A 24,972-nucleotide genomic window follows, 5' to 3' on the forward strand; every position below is an offset into this window, starting at 1 on the left:
GCTCATTCGTCTCTTCAGTTGAGAAAGAAATGGTTTATTTGATATATTCCTCACTTTTCCTTAATTGTCTTTGTTCCCTCCTTCTCTTCACTGGCCCAGGCCAACTGGGCAGCGCACCTAGTGCCAGGTGTGAAAGATGAGGTGGAGGGAAGATGCCTTTGGGGAGCTTTCCTCCCAACTCCGGAGCCCTCTGCTGCTCTCTAGCCAGTGCCTTCAGGTAGTCACCTGAGGGGGGCCAGATATGAGGCAGTTGGGAATTACCCAGGTCAGAAGAAACCAGAGAAAGGGACTGAATTCACCAGCACCCTCTGCCCTTGCTGTAGGACGCTTAATTACGCTAGCTTCTTGCCATTTGCTTTCTCTCTCCAGGACCCCTTAGATGCCCTGGGCCTCAGTCACATGCTGATCATTTATCTGAATAGTGGTTTTTTGGATAGGCAATAAGTGACCTCAGGATGGCACTTTTTTGTTTAGATTTCTATATGCAAAGAGGGTGAGACTGTAGCCTGGGAAAACCTGTGTTTAATGAAATTCTACTGACAGTTTAAATACTACTAAATAGTGCCCTGGGCATGATCTGCATGGCACTGTCAAGTGTCACCTCTGAAGATGTTGCCAGAGTGACAGATAAGAGTATCCTGGAATTACCTTTAGAGTCCTTGTAAAAAGATTTGTATTTCCCTTTCCGTTTTTGAGTCTTCTGATCATGAAATCAAATGTGTTAGCTACTTGAAAGTGAATCTCCTCATCCATGTCTCAGAGAATCAATACACTTCTCAAAATCAGAGTTGCTAAGACCTGATCGTTATTCGACAGGACTAGTGAAGGACCCAAGACAGCAGCTAAACAGACCTTTCTGAATCCTGCTGGAGTTGTAGCATCTTTTCAGTAAGTTCTCATCATCTGTTAGGAATCACAGGTGAGCCAAGATTTCAGCCAAGATTTACAACTTCCAGTAATCTCCAGGTTTATTCAGTGGGTAACAGCAGCAGGCTGGAGGCAGAGAAAAGCTCCGCTCCTTGAAAAGGATGCAAGTATGGCCTTTAATTACTCAGTGTTTCTATTAGAGAATGAACGGCAGCAGCCACACTCATTGCCTGGAAGCCCAAAGCTAGTGGGGTTGTTGTTGTGTCCAGATATTCTAGACACGTCAGGCTTTGACGAGCTCCCTGAGACTTGCTGCATTCATATGTTATATGACGGGGGTTGAAAATGAGCATTTTAGTAAATCTTAACTTTTCCTGTCAAGTTTGGGAGAATTTTCTAAGTTCTCATTCTTAATGTTGCCATGGTTACTCCTTCACTGTCATCCTAACTATTATGCTGAAAGTCACTGATAATATTAACCTTGCTAACCAAACTTTACCTGTTTTTAGTTTTGCCATATTTCAGACCTGGACTGTACATGGGGGAGCAGCATACATGTATCCATTCAATAAACAGAAGGTTTAAAACACCACTGAGGGTTTATGGGATTACCCAGCAGCTCTGGCTCCCAATACCAAAGTGGGCAAGTGACCAACCCAGAATGAGATTTCCTTGTAGTCTGCTTGGCTTTAGAACAGAATCTCTGGACTGGAAGGGAAGCCAGAACCAGCCCAGATCCTTTCCCCTCCCAGGAGAAAAGCCTGAGTTCCAGAAAAGCAGCATGATATGCACAACAAAGCCATTCATATACACAGCGTCTCCTGACTTGCAGGCCAGTGCTTTTTCCAAAATAACAATGCTAGTTCATAAAAATAAAAAAATGATTCTACATAATGGTGGATTGAAGGAAATTAGGCACAGAGGATCCAGCAATGGGCCTACAGTCAGGAAGATCTTGAGTTCAAATCCACCCTCTCTGGCACTAGTTGTATGACCCTGGGCAAGTCACTTAACCTCTGCTGCCTCCCCTGCCTTCCATGGTTGAGCACTTAGTGACATGCCTGACACATAGTAGGTGCTTAATAAATGCTTGTTCCCTTCCCCCTCCTTTAGTCTTAGATCTAAAAAGAACCCAGAGAGTATCGAGTCCAGCGCTGCCCTGTTTGACAAGTGACCAGGAAGGGATGGAGCTGCAGAATCACGCAGCTGAAGGGGAGCAGACTCAGGCCAGGCCCTTGTTACAGCACCATCACCCTGGGGGGTCTCAGCACTTTCTGCTGTTGTGGACATTATTGGCTCTTTCCCAAAGTATTGATCCCCTCATTAGCTCACATTTGAAAAGAAGATTTTACAAATCTACCTTTCTGGCATTGATGAAAGCACTTTTAGTGTGTGGATGCTTTTGAAATGATTCAGTAGGGCATGGAATGTTGACATATATGGAAAGAGCATGTGAAAAAACGCTGTTGGATCATCTGAGATTTTGCCATGTTTTAGATATAAGTAGTAGCTTCTAGCATTGTCCTTGCATATAGGATAAGTGAAGGTGTGTATTTACAGAGGAGCTAACGAGTTTGGAATCAGCTGGGCATGACTCCTCCAATGACATCTCCCAGGTATGTTATACATACTCCCAGCATGAGTAAAGGCATAGAGTAGGAAGAGTTGGGATGCGTTTTGAGGAGGCAGAGAGTATCCACTTGATGGGAACTTGAAATTTATGTTGGATGACATGAGGCTGGAAAGTTAAGACGGAACTGGATTGTAAACAGTCTTGATTGCTCACCTTTAGATGTTTGGTTCCGTCTATGCTATCTCCTTTATGTGCTGAATTCAAGTTCTTTAGCACATAATGGCTGAATGACCCTGGGCCAGTCACTTCATTGATCGATGCTCTAGGCAGAAAAGGAGCCAGTTTACATGGGTAGAGGCTGGTCCTCACCAGGAGCTCCCTAGGACAATGAAATCACAAGTCCAATCTCTGTCTCTATCCCTGTTCCTTCATCAAGGCACACCTAGAGTACTTGCAAGATGAGGCCATTTTCTTGGACTTCATATTAATACACCTAAATCAGCTTCACATCAGGCTACATTGAGGATGGCTGGATGTAGGAGGATGCATAAGAAATGACAGAAGTGGTCCTTCCCCACAAGGACTTAAGCATGTTACCAAAACCACTATGCTGTTTAGTATCTAACCAAGCCACCATCACAATAGAAGGGCACATGCCCCCAGACACCTAAAGGCCGGCCAGAAACTTAGTATTCATGAGAAGAAGTCAAAGTTTTTAACTGTGTCTGATCACATATAGAGTATTAGTAGGTGAATGTGTTTCTTGGATATATATGAAGCTAGTTCAGCTGTAAACTTCAACTGCTGATTGATTTTAAAAGTGCATTGGATCCTGAAATCAGTGGAACTCAGAATAACCTGTCTTACCTCTTTGGGGTCGGGGGAAGGGGGCATGGGAAACAAATATTCATTAAGCACTGCTGTTTGCACCGTACTAAGCACATTACAAATACATCATTTGATCTTCACAACAAAAGAGTGGGGTATTTACCCAAATGATGTAATTAAAGTAATTCCAGCTAATACTTAAGCTTTCTTGCCTACTAGAGTCCAAGAGTGGCAGAGTCTCATCACACTTCATATTTTTTAGTCCTTAGCCATGCACATGATTTTATTTCCAAAGGTGCATGTTTTAGCAAAGGCTTGTCTGGGTGGGTAGTTAATTACTGGTGCCTAAGAAGCCTTTTAATCTAAAATTAATCCAGAGACTGTTTTTCTGAGTGATTACCAAATGGTAGCTGTGAGTAATATAATGGAATTTTTTAGCTTTTACTGCTGGAAATCATTCTTATATAGGACACTTTCACGGGCAATACTGTAGACCTGCCTGTGAATATATCATAGAACAATAATAGACCCTATGGCTGAAATTTTAACTCAGCAGATATATGTTGAGCACTTACTATGTGCTGGGGCAGGGGTGGGGGTGGGGGGTAGCTAGGTGGTGGTGCAGTGGATAGAGCACCAGTGCAGGAGTCAGCAGGACCTGAGTTCAAATCTCACCTCAGACACATGACACTCACTAGCTGTGTGACCTTGGGCAAGCCACTTAACCCCAGTTGCCTCATCCTGGGTCATCCTGATGAGTATCTGGTCACTGGATTCAGATGGCTCTGGAGGAGAAGTGAGGCTGGTGACCTGCACAGCCCTCCCTCACTCAAAATAAAGTCAGGTGCAAGTCATGTCATCATTTTTCCGATGGCATGGTCTTCTTCGGCAGTGAAGGACAAACACACACACCATCTGCTAGGTACCTTGTGCTAGGTGCTGAAGAGGTTGCAGAGATGAGTAAAATCCACAGTCCCATGCTCACAGAGCTTATAAAACGGCGGGCAGAGAAGGCTCGTTCACAAGTAGCAAGGCGGAATGTAAGCACCACAAGTGAAGCATCAACTAGGTCCAGTGAGGATTCAGAGGACCCTTGGAGATGAGACCCTTGAACACACTAAGCATTCTGTCTTCGGTAGCAAACCATTTCTTTATCCACTCATGAATCCCATCTCCTCCTAATTCCTTGGCCCTGATGATGAGTTGGGGGTAATGGCAGCTTTGGTTGTAGTTTCCATTTCCTTGTCCTTACCCCTAGCCTTTCCAGGTTCAAGGGGGTTCATCGTCTTCCTTAATGATGAGTCAGCTTGGGGACACAGGATTTCTCCTGCCTGACATGGGAGATCTGTTTATCTCTTACTCCAAGGTTTTACTGAGGGTTTAGTAACTCTGTTCCAAGTTACTTGAGTGTCTAGAAGCTGCCAAAGGGTTAGTGGAAAGAAGGCCTGAGTTCACCTACTTGTGACTGTGAGTAAATCTCTTCCCCTCACTCTGCCTCAGTTTTCTCTTCCTCAAAACGAGTTGGACAGGAGCCAGGTTAATCCAATAAGCATTTATCAAGTGCCTGCTATTTGTGAGGTGTCTGCTAGGGACCAAAGACACCAAAATCATCTTAGGTGATCCTTTCAAGCTCTAAATTCAGTTATTCTTTCTGTGGGTCTGTGCTGCCCAATCCTGAATTTGGGACCCAACCCTTAATGTAACTTGGGAAAGCCACTGAAAGGCTTTTTCTGTTCCACATCAGTAACTCATTAAACATTTTGCAAATACACATTATATGCAGAACATTTTACTGTGTAAGAGGGAGTAGTACTGATAATAATAGTAACAGTGGCTAACATTTACTAACTATGCGCCAGGCACTGTGCTAAGAACTTTACAATTAAAATCTTACTTGATCTTTAAAATAACCGTTGGAGGTAGGCACTATTATTGTCACCCCTGTTTTACAAATGAGGAAACTGAGGCAAACAGAAGTTAAGCGACTTGCCAAAGGTCATGGTACAAATAATATGTGTCTGAGGCTAGATTTGAATTCAGGACTTCCTGACTCCAGGCCCTGGAAAATCACAGAAAGTAGAGTATTTAAGACTTAAAGAAATGGTTTTTCCCCTGAAGGGACTTCAGTTATGTTGGGAATGGACTACATGAGCAGATGTGAAAGAAATTTAGGGATATGAAAAAAACTGATATAATGCAAACTAGATAATATATATTAACAGAATTAAAGAGTGATGGGCTGGGGCGCTGTGTTAATAACATGGCACTTCCTGGAGGAAGTCTGTTTTTGAGCTGGATTCTGAGGGAAAGGAGGATCACTGAGTGACAGATGAGAAAGGACAGGGCCTGAAGGGACAGAAGTTTAGTTTTATGTGGATGGGAGTATTTGGGGCCCATGAATAGATTAATTATAACTTCCTCAAGGGCAGGAATTGTGCCTTCAGTTTCTTTGCATTGAATTGCCAGTGCCTAGAGCAGTAGTCTCCCTATTAATTGGGCTGCTTTCAGTCGTGGTAATTGGTGATAACTAGGGGATTATCTTTCTCTTCTTTTTATGCGAGCATTTTTTATTTGGTGAAGACAGTGATCTTCCATGCACTTATCCACAGAGGAAGTAAGGTCTTAAGAAACTGAAAAATTACTTTGTGTAAAAGCTTTCATTACACTTAGACATGCAGGTCTATTTCTGTGGCATTGACATTTCATTTAAAATAATCCTGTCACTACACTTATTACACAGATGGGCTCCCTTGCAAAATTCCCTACAGAAGGAGTTAGCTCTTTTTTTTTTTTACTTTCATGCTACATTGAGTTTATAAACTTATGCCTATACATTAATCTTTGAAAGATCTGTGATTTCACTGATGTGGATGTCCCCACCACTGCCATACAGCTTTATCTTCAAGAGTTGTTATGGCTGAAAAGTTCATCTCCCTGCAGCCAATCAAGGGATGGGTCTCTCCAGATTTAGCTTGGCTAGTCCTCTGATGATAGTCATATTGGAAGTTCTACCAGCCCATGCTTGAAGATTTACCACCTTGGTAGTGCTTTAGAAGCTTGGTGCCCTGCACCAGCATGGCTTTTGAGAATTCACAGCACTGTGGAGGCATCAGAGTAAGACCAAAATGGATGATAAACATAAAACACCAGAATATCCAGAGCATCTGGATCATTTATTCCACCTTCTATTCACAGAGATAGAACATTTTTAAGGACTGGGCATTTTATATCTTAATTCACCGTGTACAGCGATAAAGAATTGACTTTACAGTGGTTACTCAAATATTTCAAGTTTCTACCTTAAGAGTTTTAAGATATGAAGGTTTAAACATGGAACTTGCCATTTTATATGTACGTATTATAACTTCCTGAAAACTTCTATGTAAATATAATTTTTATAAATGAAATCCTGTTTGTGCTAGGGGAACTTGCTATTTATGGGTTATCTGTAGGGAATCTTTTTAAATTCCTTTTTCAAAGTAACTCAGTGCCCTGAGTTCAAATTTTTTTATCACATTTTCTTCAAACAAGGATATCCCACCTAGTTAAACCAAGCCTCTAATAACAGGTTGTGGTTTCAGTTCCTGCTTAGGCCAATAAACTTGATTCTGTGCTATTGTCTAGACCACATCATTAACCTTGGTCAACCACCTTGCAAATGGGGCTAATCATGTATGTATTGGGTTCTGGGGGAGGGGTGAATCCACAAGAGATTACCAAAATTCATTCTCATTCAGGGAAATACAACTCAAAGCACATGTTCAACAGATGGTGGCTTCGTGCACACAGGATGGCGTTGTTATTTTGTCATTAAGGCAAGACATGACTATGTATATTCATAGATGCTAGAGCTTTGCTCTAGCAAATCCATCATTGTTTGTGAGTCAGTGTTAGATGGATCTATCTTAGCTCCATCAAAGAGAGGTACTAGAAAAATAGAATGTGCAGTCCAGCGGTCCTGAAAGATGGTGTTACAGTGAGACCTTGTTCATTTCCTTGTCCTTATCCCCAAACTGGAATCACAGAAAGAGAATCATTAATGTGGCCATGGCACCACCTTCCCCAACCACCCCCTCCCACTCTGTGGGTGCTTATGTTAGGAGCAACTGAAGACAACTCGCCAAACAAATGAAATAGGAGAAGACTGCCAAAATGAACTTGCTCCCAAGGGTGGAATTTGGAGATATAAAATAGACATGGATGCTAAACTCATTCATTTGTGCATTGACCAGGGCCTTTCTGCATAGCCCTCTCTACTTGAACTTTAATGGACTTGAGAATAGACAGGCACAACTGACACGTTTGGACATTAAAAATACAAATATTTATTTGCATCCTTCTGATGAAAAAAGCGCCCTCTGTCCTTTGCTCTCCTCTGTAAACCCTCTTCACTCTACTTGACTCTGAAAAGGGCTAAGTTTAAAACAGTGCTTTTAATTTCTACTCGTGTTCTTGGAGGGAGGAAAAATCCCAGGGCATAATTGTGTGCTTGTGTTTTCATGGTAATTATTAAAGAGAACTGAAGAAGATATTGGTGGGGTTCCATTTAAAAATCACTGCAGTAAAAAAAAAAAAATCAACATTTTCTTTTTTGAAGTCCTACTGTTCTGATTCTCTTGCTTATCCTACATCTGGATGTGTCTTGTTGACTTCATTTTGTGTGTGTGAGAGTGTGTGTGTGTGTATTTTACTGAAAGAACAAATTGTTACAGGCTTTTAGTGAAACCAAAAACATTCACCCTCTAATTATATCTATTATTCCATCCCTGTTTCAACCAGCTTGCTCTCTTGTGTTGGAGTCTGCTTTTTATTAGCTTAACACGGCAGTCAAGGATTCGGCATAAATAAAAACTGTACCCTGTTTCTCCCCATTTACATTCACTCCTGTAGTACATAAAAGGCGCAATCGGCAGGGTTTGTCCCTGTGGAGAGAGGCATGGGCTGGCCCATCATCAGCCTGCCAGTCAGCAGGCTGTGGAGGTCTCTGCCCCACCCTCACTGGGATTATGGTTGAAAATCCTCAGAACAGCCAGGTTTTGAAATGCAGATACCAAGAAGGTTTCAGACCCTGGCTGAGTTGCCATACCAACCATCTTGTATAACTCCAGGTGCATGGAAGTGCTTACTACAATTTTGTGACGATGACTAATCTCCCTTAGCGGGCCTAAGAACACCGTACACACTGTGCAGTGTGTATTCTAGATACCTGGTAACTTGTAACTGGTGCTTTTTCCACTCCCCAGGAGAGATTAATGTGTGTGCTCTTTGATGGTAGGAATCGCACCTTATCTGACCTTCATGCCCCCCTGCAGCTCCCGGCACAATGTGGTCATTTCATGTATATTGATTGATTAAATATTTTGGTAGAATTGATATAACCGCCCAAGCACTCCACCCCCTACCCCCAGATGCTTAACCAGTCAGTGCAGTAGTGTCCAGAAGGCCATCATGTAGATCCAACGGGATCTACCAGAGAGCTGCACAAAGCCAGCTAGATATCATGTTAAAAGGCATGACAGCCAAGAACGATCATTTGTCTTTTGTGCTCCAGAATCAATTTTAATGAAGCAGAATCATAGTGTCTCAAATCAGACCCTTGTACTGGTGCCAGGATCCTTGCAAACCAACCGTCATCCTGTGTTTGGCAAAACTCGGGGTCAATGCTGTGACACCAATGCTGTGGTAGCACCAAAAGTCAGTCAAGTTTATGACCAGATGCATGCTTTGTCGGTAATATCTTGAGCCCTTTTCTACATTTCATTTATTTTCTAAATATCTAATTAGAGGCAGCTTTCTTTCTACCACCCCACCCTACCCCACTCCCACATACACCCTACAGTTGTTTGCTTTGGGAATTCCCACAGTTAGAGGGGTTTTTCAGGCAGTGGTATGTAAATACTGGGAGATGGTTGCTCGGAAATACCTGGGAATTAGAACTCTTAGAGGCATTTCAACGCATCTGTCGTCAGTTTTGTTGTCCAGGCCAGCAAGAGAAGCTATACTAGTTATTGTCCCTAGAAAAGCTCAGTGCTACAACAACAGGGAGAAGAGTTGAAGGTGAAAAGGTCATCATCCTAAAGCAGTAATTAATTACATTATACCAACAAGCTTCTACCTCACCAGAACTTCCAGAGCAGCCAGAGAAATAATGGTTGTCTCATCACAACAGAGAACTATTTCCAGAAACTCTCGTAGCCCAAAGCACTCAGGGAAGAAAACTAGGTTGAATGGGGGAAACCATGTATGTCAAATATCACCCACCAATAACCATCCGAAATCTAAAACATGAAGGGAATCTACACAAATCTGTAGCGCCAACACCCAGTCCCCAAGAGCTAAGTGACCAAAAGATAGGAACAGTTTTCACAACAATTAGAAACTGCAAACAAGCGCTTGAAAGTAGCCTCTAAATCACAGCGCCTCTCCCCTCAAAAAAGGCAAATTAAAATTACTGTGCAGTTTCCCCTCACACCACAAACATTGTCAAAGACAATAGAAAATGGGAAGATGTTGAGTTTTCCAGAGACAGGTACATGAGCGCAGCATTGGTGGTTGCGTAAAGTTCAGCCATGCTGGATATCAGTTGTGAATTATGCTTTAGAAAGAAGTTTAAACTTGAAAACCACTTGACCCTCCATTCCCACTCCTGGACATGAACACCAAGAGAAAAATTGAACCAGCTGTCCAGAGGAGCAACAGTTTGACCTCTCAGTGCTTCTCCAGGTATGGGCCAAGGAACTTAAGGGGTCCCAAGAGGTCAAAGCTGTTTTCATAATAGTACTAAAACATTACTTGCCTATTGAAATATTTTTCCATTTTCTAGCTTACATGTCTGTGTGAGTTTAGATTTTATTCATGTCATTCATTGAAAACATTAAAACATTCTAAAAGATTTACCAAAAAATGATGCCACATGGCTCACTAAAACTTTTAGTAGTTATTTTTCATAAAAATATTATTTTCATGAATAATATTTTATAAATTTATCAGTTAAGTTCTGATGCATATTGATCATGTGTCATAGATATGACACGTACAAGCTCTTTGGTATCCTCAATTTTTAGGAACATAAAGGGTCTTTCTTTTCTTTACTCCTCTTCTTTCTAGGTTTTCATTACACCACTCTCTCCTGGTTCTTCTGCTCTTATCTGATCATGCCTTTTCAGTATCTTTTGTCCCACAAGGCTGTGTCCCACTCTTCTCTTCTCCCATTATACTATTTCCCTTGAAGATATCTCTTCAGCTCTCATGGATTCATCTCTAAAGTAATAATTCTCAGATCTGCTTATCCATCCCTAACCTTTCTGCTGACCTCCATTCTAACATCTCCAGGTGCCTATTGGGCATCTCAGACTGGATTATCTTAAACTCTCTATGTCAAAACTGAACTCCTCTTCCCCTCCCCCAATCCTTCCTCCTTCCTAACTTCTCTATTACTATCAAGAGCATCGACATCCACCCAGTCCCCCAGTCTCAAAACCTTAGTGTCATTCTGGACTCCTCACTCTCACCACTACATCCAAATTGTTGCCAAGACCTGTCAATGTTACCTTCATAGCATCTCCTGATGCACCCCCTTCTCTCCTCTGATAATGCCCCCACTCTGGTGCAGACCCTCATCACCTCACACCTGTACTATTCTAATCACTTGGGGGCGTCTGCTTGCCCAAGCCTCCCTTCATTCCCATTTATCTTCCACTCCAGTGCCCAAGTGATCTAGGGGTCTGACCATGTCATCCCTTACTCAGTAAATGCCAATGGCTCCTAGATACCCCCAGGATCCCATATAAAGCCCTCTTGTTTCCAGAGCGCTTTATAACCTAGCCCCCTCACACACACACACACACACACACACACACACACACACACACAAATTTCCAGTCTTTGTACACCTCGTACCTCTCCTTACCGTCTACTCTGTGACCTAGGGGCTCAAGCCTTCTTGCTACTTCTCACACATGACAGACCATCTCCCAACACGGCATTTTCACTGACAGCCCCCCATGCCTCAAATGCTGTCCTTCATCTCCATCTCCAGGCTTCTGTAGTCAGGTCCCAAATAAGTTCCACCTTCTACATGGAGCCTTTCCCAACCCTCCTTGATTCTAGCACCATCTCTCTGTGGATTATCTCATTTATTCTGTCTCTAGCTCCCCAATTAAACTGGGAGCTCCTTGAGACTTAGTACAGAGCCTGGCACCTAGTAAGTATTTAATAAATGTTTAATGACTGCTTGACAGATCAGAAAATTTGAGAATCACTGCCAAAGCTAAGTTGGAGAGAAGGTGCCACCTTGCATTGGTAGAGGGAGGGGGCTTCTCCCCCAGATACTCCTACTCCCAATGAAATCTTCGTCCAAACTAAGTCCACATATACCTCAGAAATGAATGCGGGCCCAGAGATAACTCCAGCCATTTGCAGCATCCACAATCGCCTGCTGGAATAAGGGACCTTCTCCCCCCTCTCAGTGTTCTCTCTTCAGCCAGGGCCAATTGCCACCAGCCTACTCCTTCTGTGTGATTCTTATCCACAACCTTTCATAAAACCACCATCATCTTTGTACCAGAGCCTCCCTTGGGCTGCTCTACTCACCCTGAAATGACTTTGAATCATCAGACATTTCAACCATGTCCATTAAGATACAATTCCTTTCAGTTTTGTGCACTGTGCTGCTTGGCATGACTAGCACCTTCCAACTCTTCCCCAAGATAGTATTCGTCATAAACAGGCAGAAAATTTCTAAGTAATGAATGAAAAGTCTTTGGCCACTGTCGTCCTTCATCCTGAGCCATCATTTCCAGCCTATTTCCCAGTCGTCCCCACACCTACATTGACTATTGAAGTATGTGTTGACTTAGTTTGGAAGGTCATGTTGGTTCTTTATGGAGTTTCTGTATTTACTCACTGTCTGCAAAAGAGGCAGACACAGAAGCTCCCACTCTCTTAATGGTGGTTGTCTTACAAGTCTTCATCATGCATGCTGCAAGTCATGATGAAGAAGGATCCACTGGAATGCTTTCTTGTTGCTCTTGGTGCATGACGAACCTTCTTCTGCAAATGCCTCTCCGGGGAGAAGCCGTCAGTCCTTCCTTCATTCAGCTGCAACATTTTTGTGCATCCTGGCTTCATTCATACTGACCATAGTAACAGTATTGCCCCCAATGACAGAAGTACATATCTCTAGTGTGTAAAGTAGCGATCATCATGAAGGTCAGCGCTTTCCGTAAGCAGTCATTGCTGTAGACTCCCAAGTCAGTACCCCCCACATAGTCAGAACAGCTCTGAATTTGGAGTTGGAACACCAGGCTCTAACGTTTACTCCTTGTGTGACCTTGAAGCTATCGTTTAACTTGTCTGGGTCTCAGTTTCCTCCTTTCATTCAATTCAACAAGCATTTATTAATTTCCCAGTATGTGCCTGGCTCTTAGAACACAATGACAAAATCCATAAACCCTCCCCTCATCGTTAGTGTTGGGAAACCGTGCTCTAATGCTTTGTCACAATCACGGTAATACCATGTAGTAACAAGAGTGTGGGATTCAGAGTCTGAGGCCCCACATTTCACCACCAGTTCTCCTCTTCACTAGTGCTATGATTTCTCAGCTTCTTACGTATAAAATGATGGGGTTGGACGAGACATTCAACTTCAGAGAGTCCACTTCTCTCCCCCTTTAACCAAGCTCAGGCAGACTGGGCCAGATTGCTTTCAGGAGAGGAGCTAATGAGAACACTTTTCAAGCCATAGCACATTATCAGACTTTTATGAAGCTTAATAAAAAACTTTTGAGTGTGTCTGAGCTTAAGATGAGGGTACTAACATGTTTAATCTAAATTTCAGTTACAGAATTTTGGGGGTTTTTTTGTCTTTCAGGAAATATTCAAGATGTCATATTACAAGAAAATTTGGAGAAAGAAGATGAAATACTGGTGTCCTTAGCAGGATTAAAGCAGGTACATGTTTTTAAATGAAATCATCCCTACTTCCACAATATACATTTTGTGCCAACTTTGGAGGCTCTCGGCATGGATGGCAACATGGTTGCTCATTCCTTCCACCATCCCACTGAAGCGCATCCTGTTTCCTCTGGAGCCCATTGCCCTCTGGCTGCTGTATTTTATCCTGCCAAGCCCTTGCTCCTCCCGCAGCTGGAAGACCTTACACTTGGCACCTGTCCTCCCCACACCCACCTCCACTGCCACCTGGCCCCTCCCTATACTTAGCACTCACTCATCAGCAGATGGTTCTTGCACGTACCTTTTCATAATGTTAGTTTCTGTTCACTTGTTTTGTCTGCATCCAGTTTTTGGCCCTTTCAAAATGAATGCCAATAAGATATCTTTGCACCTAAATTTCAATGAGCTCAGAGGCATTGATATATGCCAGGTGTCTATAAAATGTTTGAGACAGGACAGGACAGAAATGTCCACTGGTCATCATCAAGTCTCATCCCAGGGCCTTTATCCTTGTTGTCTGAAGGGTTCAGGGTGTGTGGCATCAATGTATGTCCAAAATAGTGGAACCTCCTGCTTGAAGATGACTCGAGTGGGATGAAGGCCAGCAGCGGATGTCCCTGAGAGGCTTTGCCCTTGTGACCCTCCTACAGGAACATTGATTTCCTTGACTATATCCAGGACAGTCTTTAAGAAGAAAACTGCTTATAACAAGCCTGATTTAAATGTAATAGAGCCATTGTTTTTAAAACACACAAAAAGCTTTATCCGATGTTTTCATTTCTTTTCCTCCTGTTCAACAATAGATCAAAGATATCCTCAAAGGTTCCCTCCGCTTCAACCAGAGCCAGCTGGAGGCTGAGGAGAATGAGCAGATCACCATAGCAGATGACCATTACTGTTCCAGCAGTCAGAACCAAACCTCAACTGAGAGAGATGGCATCTCCAGCACCCCAGCATGGAAGCAGCACTTCCAGGCACCCCCTCAGGTACAGTAGCTCCTGTGAAATGGGTGTGAGGGAGCAGCACTCATGTCACTCGAGTACATGGATGACAAAAATGTGACTCTAAGAGTTCTACAATCACCACATGGTGGCTTCTTCTATTGAGTTGGCAGCAGAGAACTTATTTGGCCTCTCCGGGGTACAGACACTGGGGTTTGCGCTGGAGGAAATCCTGAGCTTGGATTAGACACCATCTTGCCCTCTTGCAACTGACATATGTTACTATGAAATAACCAGAATGACCCAAGAGAATTCCTTTGGCCCCTTCCCCCTCCACCCCCCACCCTCCCCTCCTCCCCTTCGGTCTTAGCATCCAGAGCCCAGGCTCACCCTGAAGGTGTTCGATTACTACACTGTGTTTCTGCCTGTCAGGGCTAGTGCCATTTTTCTCTTTCACACTCTGAGACAGAAACCCTAATTTCTCTGTAACATATGTTCTTTATATAAAGACCTGGAGAAACACTTGATCAACTTCTATTCTTTGAGTGTCAAGACTGTGCAGTGTTGCAGCTCATTAGGGTTACAAGAGTACTCACTTTCACTCATGTTTTTGAGGTCCCAATAATATAAGTCTGATCAATCCATTCATTAGTTCAGCAAACATTCTTTGAGCCACCCTCTTTGTCCCAGGGGAATCCCTGCCCTCAAGGAGCTTATGATCTTATAAGGGATCTAAGGCCTAGACAAAAATACAATGCACAGAAAGCTTCCAAATCACAAGACTGAGAATTCACAGAAGGGAGTGGTCTCTGCCAGCTACGAGGAGGGGAGAGGTGAATCAGAGAGCACATGTAAGCTGGACCTTGATTTTATCAAGTGGAGGTGGCATTTTAAGGACACAGAGGGGCAGGTGCCAAGGCTGCAGAGGCAGGGGAACGTTCAATGTGTCACAGATAGTCTGCTCTGGCTGGAGCAGGGGGAATGTGACCTGGAACGGTGAGAGGGAAAACGGGGACCAGGAGCTTAGGAGGAACCAGGTCTCAGAGGGCTTTGAATGTCCAGTGAAGCAGGTTGGGAGACAGTGGGGAGCCAAGAAAGGTTTTTGAGCAGGGGAGGTATATGATCAGAAGACAAAAATAGCTCGACTAAGACAGATACAGAATTACAAAGAGGATGATTATATTTTTAGTTTTGGGATAAACTCAGTTTATAAATTTAATATGTTTATGACAGTTATCAAGAAAAGGTGCTTAAGAAGTTGACAAAACATTGGGTTTTTTCCCCCAGTGTTAATGACTTCTGAGGTGAGTGTAGGTTTCCAATGTAGTCAGCACTGGGCATTGTACAAGGTCCATACTTCGTGTCCATCCCACTTTAAGGAAGCCTCAATGTCTGCGGTACTTTTGAGTGTGGGGTTTTTTAAAACTAAAGAAATTACTTATGAGGATTCAGTAAGCATGTCTGAAAACTTAAATGTCACTGCCATGTTTCTTCCTGGCTCTCAGGTAATGATTTCATTGATATGAGATTGTTAGACTGTACCTTAGCTATAGCCAAAATGTCCTTTGGGCATCATTCTGGGGCAGTCTATGTTTGGATGCATTTATTTCATATTTATTTAAAATTAATTACTTTGCTTTTGAATTTAATATGATTTTTAACCTTACTATATACACATAATTGCCTAAAGTAACGTCTAAAACAACCTGTTTTTCAAAAGGTAAACTATCCAGTGTTCTACAAAGCCGACTTGTTATTTATTATTTCCTCTTTTATCCTGTGTTATAGATTTCTTCATATATATATATTTCTCTACCTGTTTCCTTCTCCATTAGATTGGAAGTTCCCCAAGGGCAGGGACTGTCCTTTGCCTCTTTCTTTATCCCCAGCACTTAGTATAGGGCCTGGTGCGTAGTAAAGTTTCATAGCAATAAACAAACGTTTATCGATTGATTGATACACTGGTTATATCTACGAGCCCTTTGGTGGCCTCCATTGCACCAACGTAGCCGTATTCATGTGCCCCAATGATACAGTAAAAAAGATTAAGATACTGTTACATAGTAACCAGAATTATTCACCCTGGGAATCTTTCTCTTTCTCCTATTTTGCCAAGCTTTGTTCCATAGGAAAAATTTTGCAAGGTTTCTTTCTTTCCTTCCTGTGACTCTATCGCTGTAAAGCTGTCAAAGGCACAGATATTTGAAAAGCATGATTTCATACCTTTATGGCTCCCCTGGAAGCATTCAGTCTGTTAGTTAGGAGTTCTTAACCTAGGATCTGTAAACTTGTAGAGATAGATATATAGTTGTATTTTAATATATTGGTTTCCTACTTGTTATAGCGTAAAATATCAAACCACCTCACAGTTCAACATCACAGGGTAGAGACCTTCACCTCCATCACAAAGGGTTTCATTGTGAAATGTCACTACCTCATCTTCACATTAGCAATGGCACCATCTCTGACAATCTAAGCTGCAGAGTAGGTGCCAGTCTATAACAGTAAGACAAGTTCCTCATGGGTAATTCCTACACCGATGAAATCTCAGAGCCAGAGAGGAAGAAAATTGAAAACAATAAAACCCTTCCACTGCTTTTCATTATTTTACCAAACAAAGTTATCAGTGCTATTGCTACTCCAAGAGCCTGCTACCCTTTAGCTTATGGTTCAGAAGCTGGCAGAATGTTTAAGAAGAGAAATGTCTAAAGCAGGGGGTTCTTAACATGGGGCTCTATGCCTAGATTTTGTGGGGTCCTTGAATTTGGATGGGAAAAAAATTACACCTTTAATTTCAACATAATTGGTTTCCTTTGAATCCTTTAGGTCTTATGTATTTAAAAATATTCTTCTGAGAACGGTCCTTTGGCTTCACCAGATTGACTGCCCAAGGAAGCCATGACACATACAAAGAAGGCTAAGACCCCCTGATTTTGATCATCTCTCCTCATAACTGACATATAGAAATCCACCCCATTCTTACCTCATCTCTTCCTTATCCTTTTATTATCCAGAAATGAGCTGTGATTGAGGCCCTCAGTGACTTTGTCACTGAGCAAATTGCTTGCCCCCCTAGACCTCTTTTCTCCTCTGTGAAATGAGGAGAGTTTTCCAGGGTCTTTTCTAGGTCTAAAATGCAAGGATTCTGTGCTACCTTATAAGTCCAGTTGAAGATTATGCAACTAAATAATGTAGGAACTTACAATATATTTGGTGATTCCACATAGTAAATAAAATATACTCATTACATCTTAAGTGTCAACTTTAGTTGAGGGGTTCTTAAACTTTTTTTGTATGTGTTGTGGCTTCCTTGGACAGTCTACCTAAGGACGCCTTCTCAGAAGGATGTTTTTAAATGCATAAAATAAGACCCAATACAAAGGAAACCAATTATATTAAAATAAAGGTATTTTTTTCCCATCCAAGTTCAAGGACCCCACAAAATCTAGGTATGGACCCCCATGTTAAGAATCCTTTCTTTAGACATTTCTTAAACCTCTTTCCAACATCTGAACCGCAAGCTAAAGGGTGACAGGCTCTTGGAGTATTTATCTGTGATAGAAACAGCATTGATAAATTTGTTTCTTAATATAATGAAATGCAGTGGAAAGGTTTTATTGTTTTCAATTTTTTCGTCTTTGGCTTTGAGATTTCATCATTGTCAGAATTACCCATGAGGAACTTGCTTTACCATTGTAGACTTGTACCTACTCTGCAGCTTAGATTGTCAGAGATGGTACCATTTTTAATGTTAAGATGAGTTAGTAACATTTCACAGTGAAACCCCTTGTAATAGAGGTGAAGATCTGCCCTCTGATGTTTAACAGTAAGATAGCTTCCAAATGCAGGACAAGTCAGTTTTACCCAGAATTTCAGAAGCCTGCCCTGAATTTATCTTGAGTTATTAGTCTATAAATTTGTAAAGGCAAGGCAAGAGAAGTAGGCTCTTTTTGCCCTTAAAAATAGTCACCCTAATCACACGGTTCAGCAGGACCGTAGTCAGGTTGTCTCAAAATCTATTGGTATATGTCTGACCTTGCAGAACCTGACCTGCAGTGCCCCTTGCCCTCCCTGGGGCCCCTTGGGTCTGGGCTCTGGCTGCACTGCCTTCCTCTGTGGTGAGGGAATGCTACTTCATTAGGCATCACATATTGTTTTATAATAATAACAAGAATAGCCAGACTTTATAGAGCACTTAAAACTTTGCAAAGCATTTTACAAATATTCATCCGGGGGGCAGAGCCAAGATGGCGGAGTAACCACACAGACTTTCTAGAGCGCTTCCCCCAAGCCTAGCCAAATACCTGTAAAAAATGGCTCTAAACAAATTCTGGAGCTGCAGAACCCACAGAATAACAGAGTGAAGCAAATCTCCAGCCCAAGACAGCCTGGAAGATCACCGGGAAGTGTCTATCACACCACCCTGGGAGAAGAGCGCAGTCCAGTGTGGGTTGCGTCTTTTACATAACTTGACATGTATAACATCTATGGAATTGCTTGTCTTCTCAGTGGGGAGGGGAGGGAGGAAGGGAGAAAAGCTGGAACTCAAAGTTTTAAAAACAAACGTTAAAAGTCGTTTTTACATACAACTGGGAAACAAGATATACAGGTAACGTGGTATAGAAATCTAACTTGCTTACAAGAAAATAGAGGAGATGGAGATAAGGGAAGAGAGGGCAGATGGGGGAAGGGGCAGAGGGGAGAGATGGGGAGAAAATTTGGAACTCAGAATGTTATAGAAATAAATGTTGAAAACTAAAAATAAATAAATTTTAAAATAATATTCATCCATTTGATCCTCACAGTAGCCGTGTGAGGTAGGTGCTGTCATTATGTTTTACAGATGAGCAAACTGAGGTAGACAGAAGTTAAGGGACTGGTCCAGAGTCATACAGTTAGTCACAATCTGAGCTCTGGAACTCAGATCTGCTTGACTCACTCCATTGCACCATCTGGCTACCTCTGTTGAGGTGCATCATATATTACAATATTATAATTATTTTCATATCTGTCATGTTTCTCCCTGAGGTCAGGAAGTATATCTTTAAACCTTGTATAAAATGGCATGAATCTAGCATTCTTATGTTAAAGAGAAATTTGTGTTGTTTTTCTGGCACTAAGTACCTTTATATGTCTTGAATGGTTCAGGTCTAGTAGCATCTTGTAGTCACCAAATCCCATAATCCTGCAGTTTAAAAGGACTTCAGAGTCCTAACCAGACATGGATCTTCTTAGCTGGGAGGAATGGGGGCCGGGGGGGGGGGGGGGGCGCGGAGCAGGGGGCAGTGGCTAGAGAGAGACTTTAAGGCAGCATGACCTGAATTGCAGTCCTGCCTCTGACCCTAACTAGCTGTGTCGTCTTGAGCAAAACTCTTCATCCTCAATTTCCTCATCAGTAAAATGAGGATGCCAATAGCACCTTCTTCCCAGGGGTGTGGTAAAGATAATCTGTACAAAGGGCTTTGCTTAAAGCCCTCTGTAAAGGCTGGTCGTAGTTATGCCAACCAAAGGAACAGCCTTTCTTTCAGTCAAATGTAAAGGAATTCCATTGTGAACATGGATCTCTTCAGGTAGCCATTCATCTTGGAAGGCTGCTTCATACCAGCCCTCCAGCATATCCATGTAGCATCCTAGTGGCCCATGTGTGGTAGGAGTGTGCCTCTACCTGGCTGCTGTTTATCCTGCAGTCAGTCAGCAAGCCAGGGTGGGCTTCCCATGGGCCAGACCCTGGACTTAGCACAACGGCTCTAGAGGAGCAACCTCAGGAGCTCACAGTCTAAAGCGGGGGGCGGGGGAGAGACAACAGAGTAGGCACTGACAGGAATAAACAAGGTCCATAAAGAGTGGATAGAAGGTGGCCTTAGAGGGAAGAGCCCTGGCAGCCCGCGGGGGGGAGGAGGAGGCTTCAGATATTTATTATTTACAATTTGCAGCATTCATTCATCCCTTCATTCATTCACTCATTCTTGGTGGTTTTCCTAGTTTGGTCTAGAGTCTAACTGTGTTGGTGGATGTCAGTTTGAGTTTTAAAAAATGAACTAGCACTGGCTGTTTAGAATACAAGTGACCTCAATCAGACCACTCTCTGAATAATCTTTTTAGTCAACAGAGGCTTTATATTTGAAAGATCATAGATTAAAGCCAGAAGGGATCTTAGAGGTCACCTAATCCACTGCCTTGGTTTTACAAATGAGGAAACTGAGGCCCAAAGGAACAGTAATAGACACTTCTCCTTTCAAGAGTCAGTTTTAAAAAGACATGTCTCACAGTTCTTCCCTGGATCCCTTTAATAGAGTCAGCATGGCCCCATAGATAGGGAGCCAACATAGAAAACCAGGAAGGATTAAGTTCAAGTCTCTGCCTTGGCTCCTTCTGACTGTATGTAATTCAGAGTACAGCATTTCATCCCCCAAGTGATCTGGGTAACTCTCCTAAGGTTCTAAGTTGCAGAGAACCTGTTCACCTGCATTGGTAGAGGGACCTTCTCCTCCCAGGAGTTACCTATACCAAAGAAATCACATGTCCTATTCCTATCCCTTTAAAATATCAAATCATTTTTAAAAACAGAAACATCATTGTGGTTTCTAGTTTTATGGAAGTGACATATGTAGGTCAGTTCCTTTTTGAGAAATAATTACAGATGAGGTCCTTAAAAAGTTTAAGCACTAATTTAATTAGACCTTCCCTTTCAGCGGCTTAAATCTTTGTTAGATGGTTTCCAAGAAAATTTCTCTCCATTATTTTTTCTCTCTTATGAAATAACACAGGCATGAAAAGATAACTCTATGTCTGTTGATTCTTAAGGAGTTTTATTTAGTTATTAATGACATTCCTAGTTCTGTTAGTGTTAAAAATGTTAAGGAACGTGGCTAATTCTCATTCTACCTTTTCATAAAGGCCCAAACGATGAGTTTATATCCTTCTAAATTCCCTATAGTAATAATAGCTGGCCTTCTGATCTCCCTTTAATGTCTACATGTGATCTCATCTGGACCCCAAAACAGAGAGATTTGGGGGAGATCGAGGGGGAGGTTGGTTGAAATGTATGATTTCATTGTTGTAGAGAAATCCTTAGAAACTTGTGCCCCCTTGCAGATCAGCGGCTCCTCTGTACCTTCTAATCTTTCATTGCCTTGGGGACTGAGGGATTAAGGGATTTTCTCATAGTCACATAGCTAGTGAATGTTAGAAGCAACACTTGAACACAGGTTCCTCTCTCTAAGGCCTGTCTTTCTCTGCTATCCCAAACTGACTCTTGAGGTAGATACTTTTGTACCCATTTTACAGACGCTGAAACTGAGGTACAGAAAGACTGGCTACCCCAGGACACATGAGTGGTCGGTAGCAGAGTTTAGATTCAGTCCCTGACCCATATCCATCTGTAAGACAGGTAAACACAGCACACAGGAGGGTGGCTTGCACAGATTCAATCTTGATTTGTTCAGACAGGAAAGACACTAAGAAGGGGTTAATAATATTACTTTATTCTAGCCTAGTTTTCTCAGCAGAGGATTGCTGATAACAGGAGCCGGAACTCCTACAGCATTCCCTAATCACCCTTCTCGCAGAGCCTGGTAAGAAGGGGTGGGGTAACCACCCCTACGTCTGGATGGGGTCAATGGACCTAGGCACAACTTGGCCTTCCCTTAAATCCCCTCAAGACTCCATAGGGGCCAGGTGAAGCAAACACAGGTTCCCCCCAAGCCTTGATGGTGGCTGTTGAGGCATGAACAGCATGCGTGTGTTCAACCCTAAGGGCTCCCTCATTCACCGACTAGTGACCATGTGCTTTATAGGGCGTGAGACAAAGAAGGCATCTTGGCAGCGACAGCCTCACAAGCTGACATCATCTCATCCCTGTGTCTCACTGCGCAGCCACAAGTGGTGTTTATATTACTTATCATTTAACTTATATTTTATTTATATTAACTATTTATCACATAATCATATGATTGTATGATCATATATATCATATATATACACCAAGATATCATATATATCATATCATGTGACTCTGCACAGGCATAGTGGAGATGTTTTGAGCCATAACTGTGGAAACTCATATGTAATACCTGGGAATCAGAGATTATTATGGCTGTGGATCCTAGGAAACTGAACTCTGAGAAATAATAACAAAAATTCATTTTACACACACTAAAATCCACCTTACACTAAAATTCACCTTAAATACACCATCCAGTATTCTTTCTCCCACACTATGCTTCCTCTCTGGAAACACAAAACTTATTACTTTCAATGGATTCTGTAAATGTGGATTTAAAATTTAATTTTAATTAAAAATTGCTAATGTGGGTTTAAATTTGTTTTACTTTTGAAATCTCAAGTATTGATCAGTTGTTCTATCAAGTCTACTTATAATGATAACCTGATCAATCAACATCTATTTATTGAGTTTCTGCTATTCATAAGGATAATGGGATTAAGAGATCTGTGTGGGGGCAGGTACAGCTGCTTGGCTCTGGGTAAAATCCGTACCTGTCCTAGAATTCTAGATTTGAAGATGAAAAGGTCATGAAGACTGCCTGATCCAAACTCCTCATTTTACTGGTGTTGAAGCTAAGCCTCCTGTTAAATGAGAGCAGCAATTAATCCTGAGTTTAACCCTTTGCAAGCTTAATTGTCAAGGGTTGATCTTTTGCAGGTAGTTACTAATTAACTGACTTAGAAACTAGATCCGTAAAGGTACTGCTAATGCTATTATCCAAATGCTTAAAGGAGCTGATTGAGACTTGTTGGCTCAGCACTTGAATAACCAAATACCAGCTACCAGTAAGGAGCTAGTAGTCATTAGAGAAAAAATGTTCTGAAAAACTCTCTGGTATCCAGTGTTGAGCTGTCTACACTAAAATCTGCTTTTGTAATACATGTACTTACTTTTACTATTCACTCTGTTCTGGGAACCTTTCCTTGAAAAAGAGACAGCATAGCATAATGGAGAGCGTTCTAGGCTGGGAGATCCGAGTTCGGATTCGGCCTCAGACACTGAACTAGCTCTGTGACTCCAAGCTGGTTACCTCATCTTTATGAGGCTCAGTTTCCTCATCTATAAAATAGTTATCATTATTATTATTGATACTGACACATGAACTCTGTAGTCTAGACGGCCAGAGGGTGATTGACAGTTGTGGTAAAGAAAGAAACTATTCCAAGGCAATGGATAATTAAAGAGGGATAATACTTTTCAGAAGATGAGAGGGTTAAATTAAAGATATAGAGAGATGGATATAGGTATAGATAGGTATATATGTATGTGTATGTGTGTATATATGTATCTGTGCGTATGATCTGCATGTGTGTGCATATATGTATCTGTGTATGATCTGTACGTGTGTATATGTGTGTGCGTGTAATTGAGTTTTATTATTCTTTGCTTTGCCAGGCAGGGGCAAAAATGAAGATAGAATGAAGTAGCCGCAGCCTTGCAGCTCATCCTAATAACTTTCTCTGACAGTTTTAACTGCTTTGTAGTGCTGTGTGGTGTTACCCATCTGTATTAAGACCAAGGGATTCTGTCAGTTTTTAATTGTTTATTTAGTTATTTCAGTGTTATTTGTAATTCTGAATTCTGGCCTCTCCCCTTTCCCCTACCACCATTGAGAAGGCAGGAAAAACAAAACCCATTACAGATATGCATGGTTATGCAGAACAGATTCCCGCATTAGCCTGAGAGGGAGGGAGGGAGGGAGGAAGGAAGGAAGGAAGGAAGGAAGGAAGGAAGGAAGGAAGGAAGGAAGGAAGGGAGGGAGGGAGGGAGGGAGGGAGGGAGGGAGGAAGGAAGGAAGGAAGGAAGGAAGGAAGGAAGGGAAGAAGGGAGGGAAGAAGAAGGAAGGAAGGAAAGGAAGGATGGAGGGAGGGAGGAAGGAGAGGGAGGGAAAAATATGCCAAGAAAATAGGCTCGATTCTGTACTTGAATCCACCCCTTCTCTTCCCAGAGGTGAACAGCATGTTCCATCATGAGTCCTTTAGAACTGTGGTGTCAGTGTTACTGAGTCTGACATAGTTGATTATCTTGCCATGTTATCATCATATAAATTGTTCTTTCAGCTCTCCCCACTGGCCTTTGCACCAGTTCATATGTGTCCTTCCAGGTTTTTCTCACAGCACACTAGTATTCTGTCACATTCGGCTGTTCCCCAAACGATGGGCATGCTCTCAGTTTCCAGTTCTTTGCCGTCATAAGAAGAACTGCTTGAAATATCTTTGTACATGAGTCCTTTTTCTCGTTCTTAAACTCTCTGGGGCTGTAGGCCCGTAGCGAAAGGGTATGCACAGTTTAGAGCCTTTCAGGCACAGTCCCAAATTGCTTTCCAGAGTGGTTGAACCCATTCACAGCCCCACGTTATAGCATCTATCTTCACACAGGCTCCCCAGCATTTGTCATTTTCCTTTTTTATATTTTTAGCCAGTCAGATGGGTGTGAGGTAGCCAGAGTCTTTGTTAAGACTAAACAAGAAAATTGCTTGAGGCTCTTACTAATTAAGGGTAAGAAGGGCACAGGTGCTACAGTCTAACTGGGAGATCTAATTCAGAAGTTAGGAGTTAAAGTCTCCTCAGTAAAACCCTGGAATTAACTTTTAATAAAGCCTGGGTCCATTCACTGCCTCATCCATTGCCCCAGTTTCTCCATTGGTAAAATGGCCCTCTTCCATGGGGTACTGGTGTGGGTGATGCTTCCTTTAGCCCATGATCCAAGGCATCCCTGCTGTATGACTATATGATTCTTGTTTTCACTCCTTGATGTAGTTTGTCATTCTGATACATCTGCCTAAGGAAGCATTGAAGTATACA

At 42.2% G+C, this 24,972-nt stretch overlaps 1 protein-coding gene across 2 annotated transcripts in view; it reads left to right on the forward strand.

The window, feature by feature from the left end:
- The window catches only part of TBC1D5 (TBC1 domain family member 5), a 636,101-nt gene that overhangs the window by 606,610 nt on the left and 4,519 nt on the right, over positions 1–24,972 (forward strand). For both annotated transcript variants that reach the window (XM_072651232.1, XM_072651233.1), the window contains 2 exons: positions 13,140–13,219; positions 14,026–14,208. In XM_072651232.1, coding sequence (XP_072507333.1) covers positions 13,140–13,219; positions 14,026–14,208 — 263 coding nt within the window. The remainder of the gene's footprint in view (positions 1–13,139; positions 13,220–14,025; positions 14,209–24,972) is intronic.

Source organism: Notamacropus eugenii, chromosome 3 (genome assembly GCF_028372415.1).
Source record: "Notamacropus eugenii isolate mMacEug1 chromosome 3, mMacEug1.pri_v2, whole genome shotgun sequence".
Taxonomy (NCBI): Eukaryota; Metazoa; Chordata; class Mammalia; order Diprotodontia; family Macropodidae; genus Notamacropus; species Notamacropus eugenii.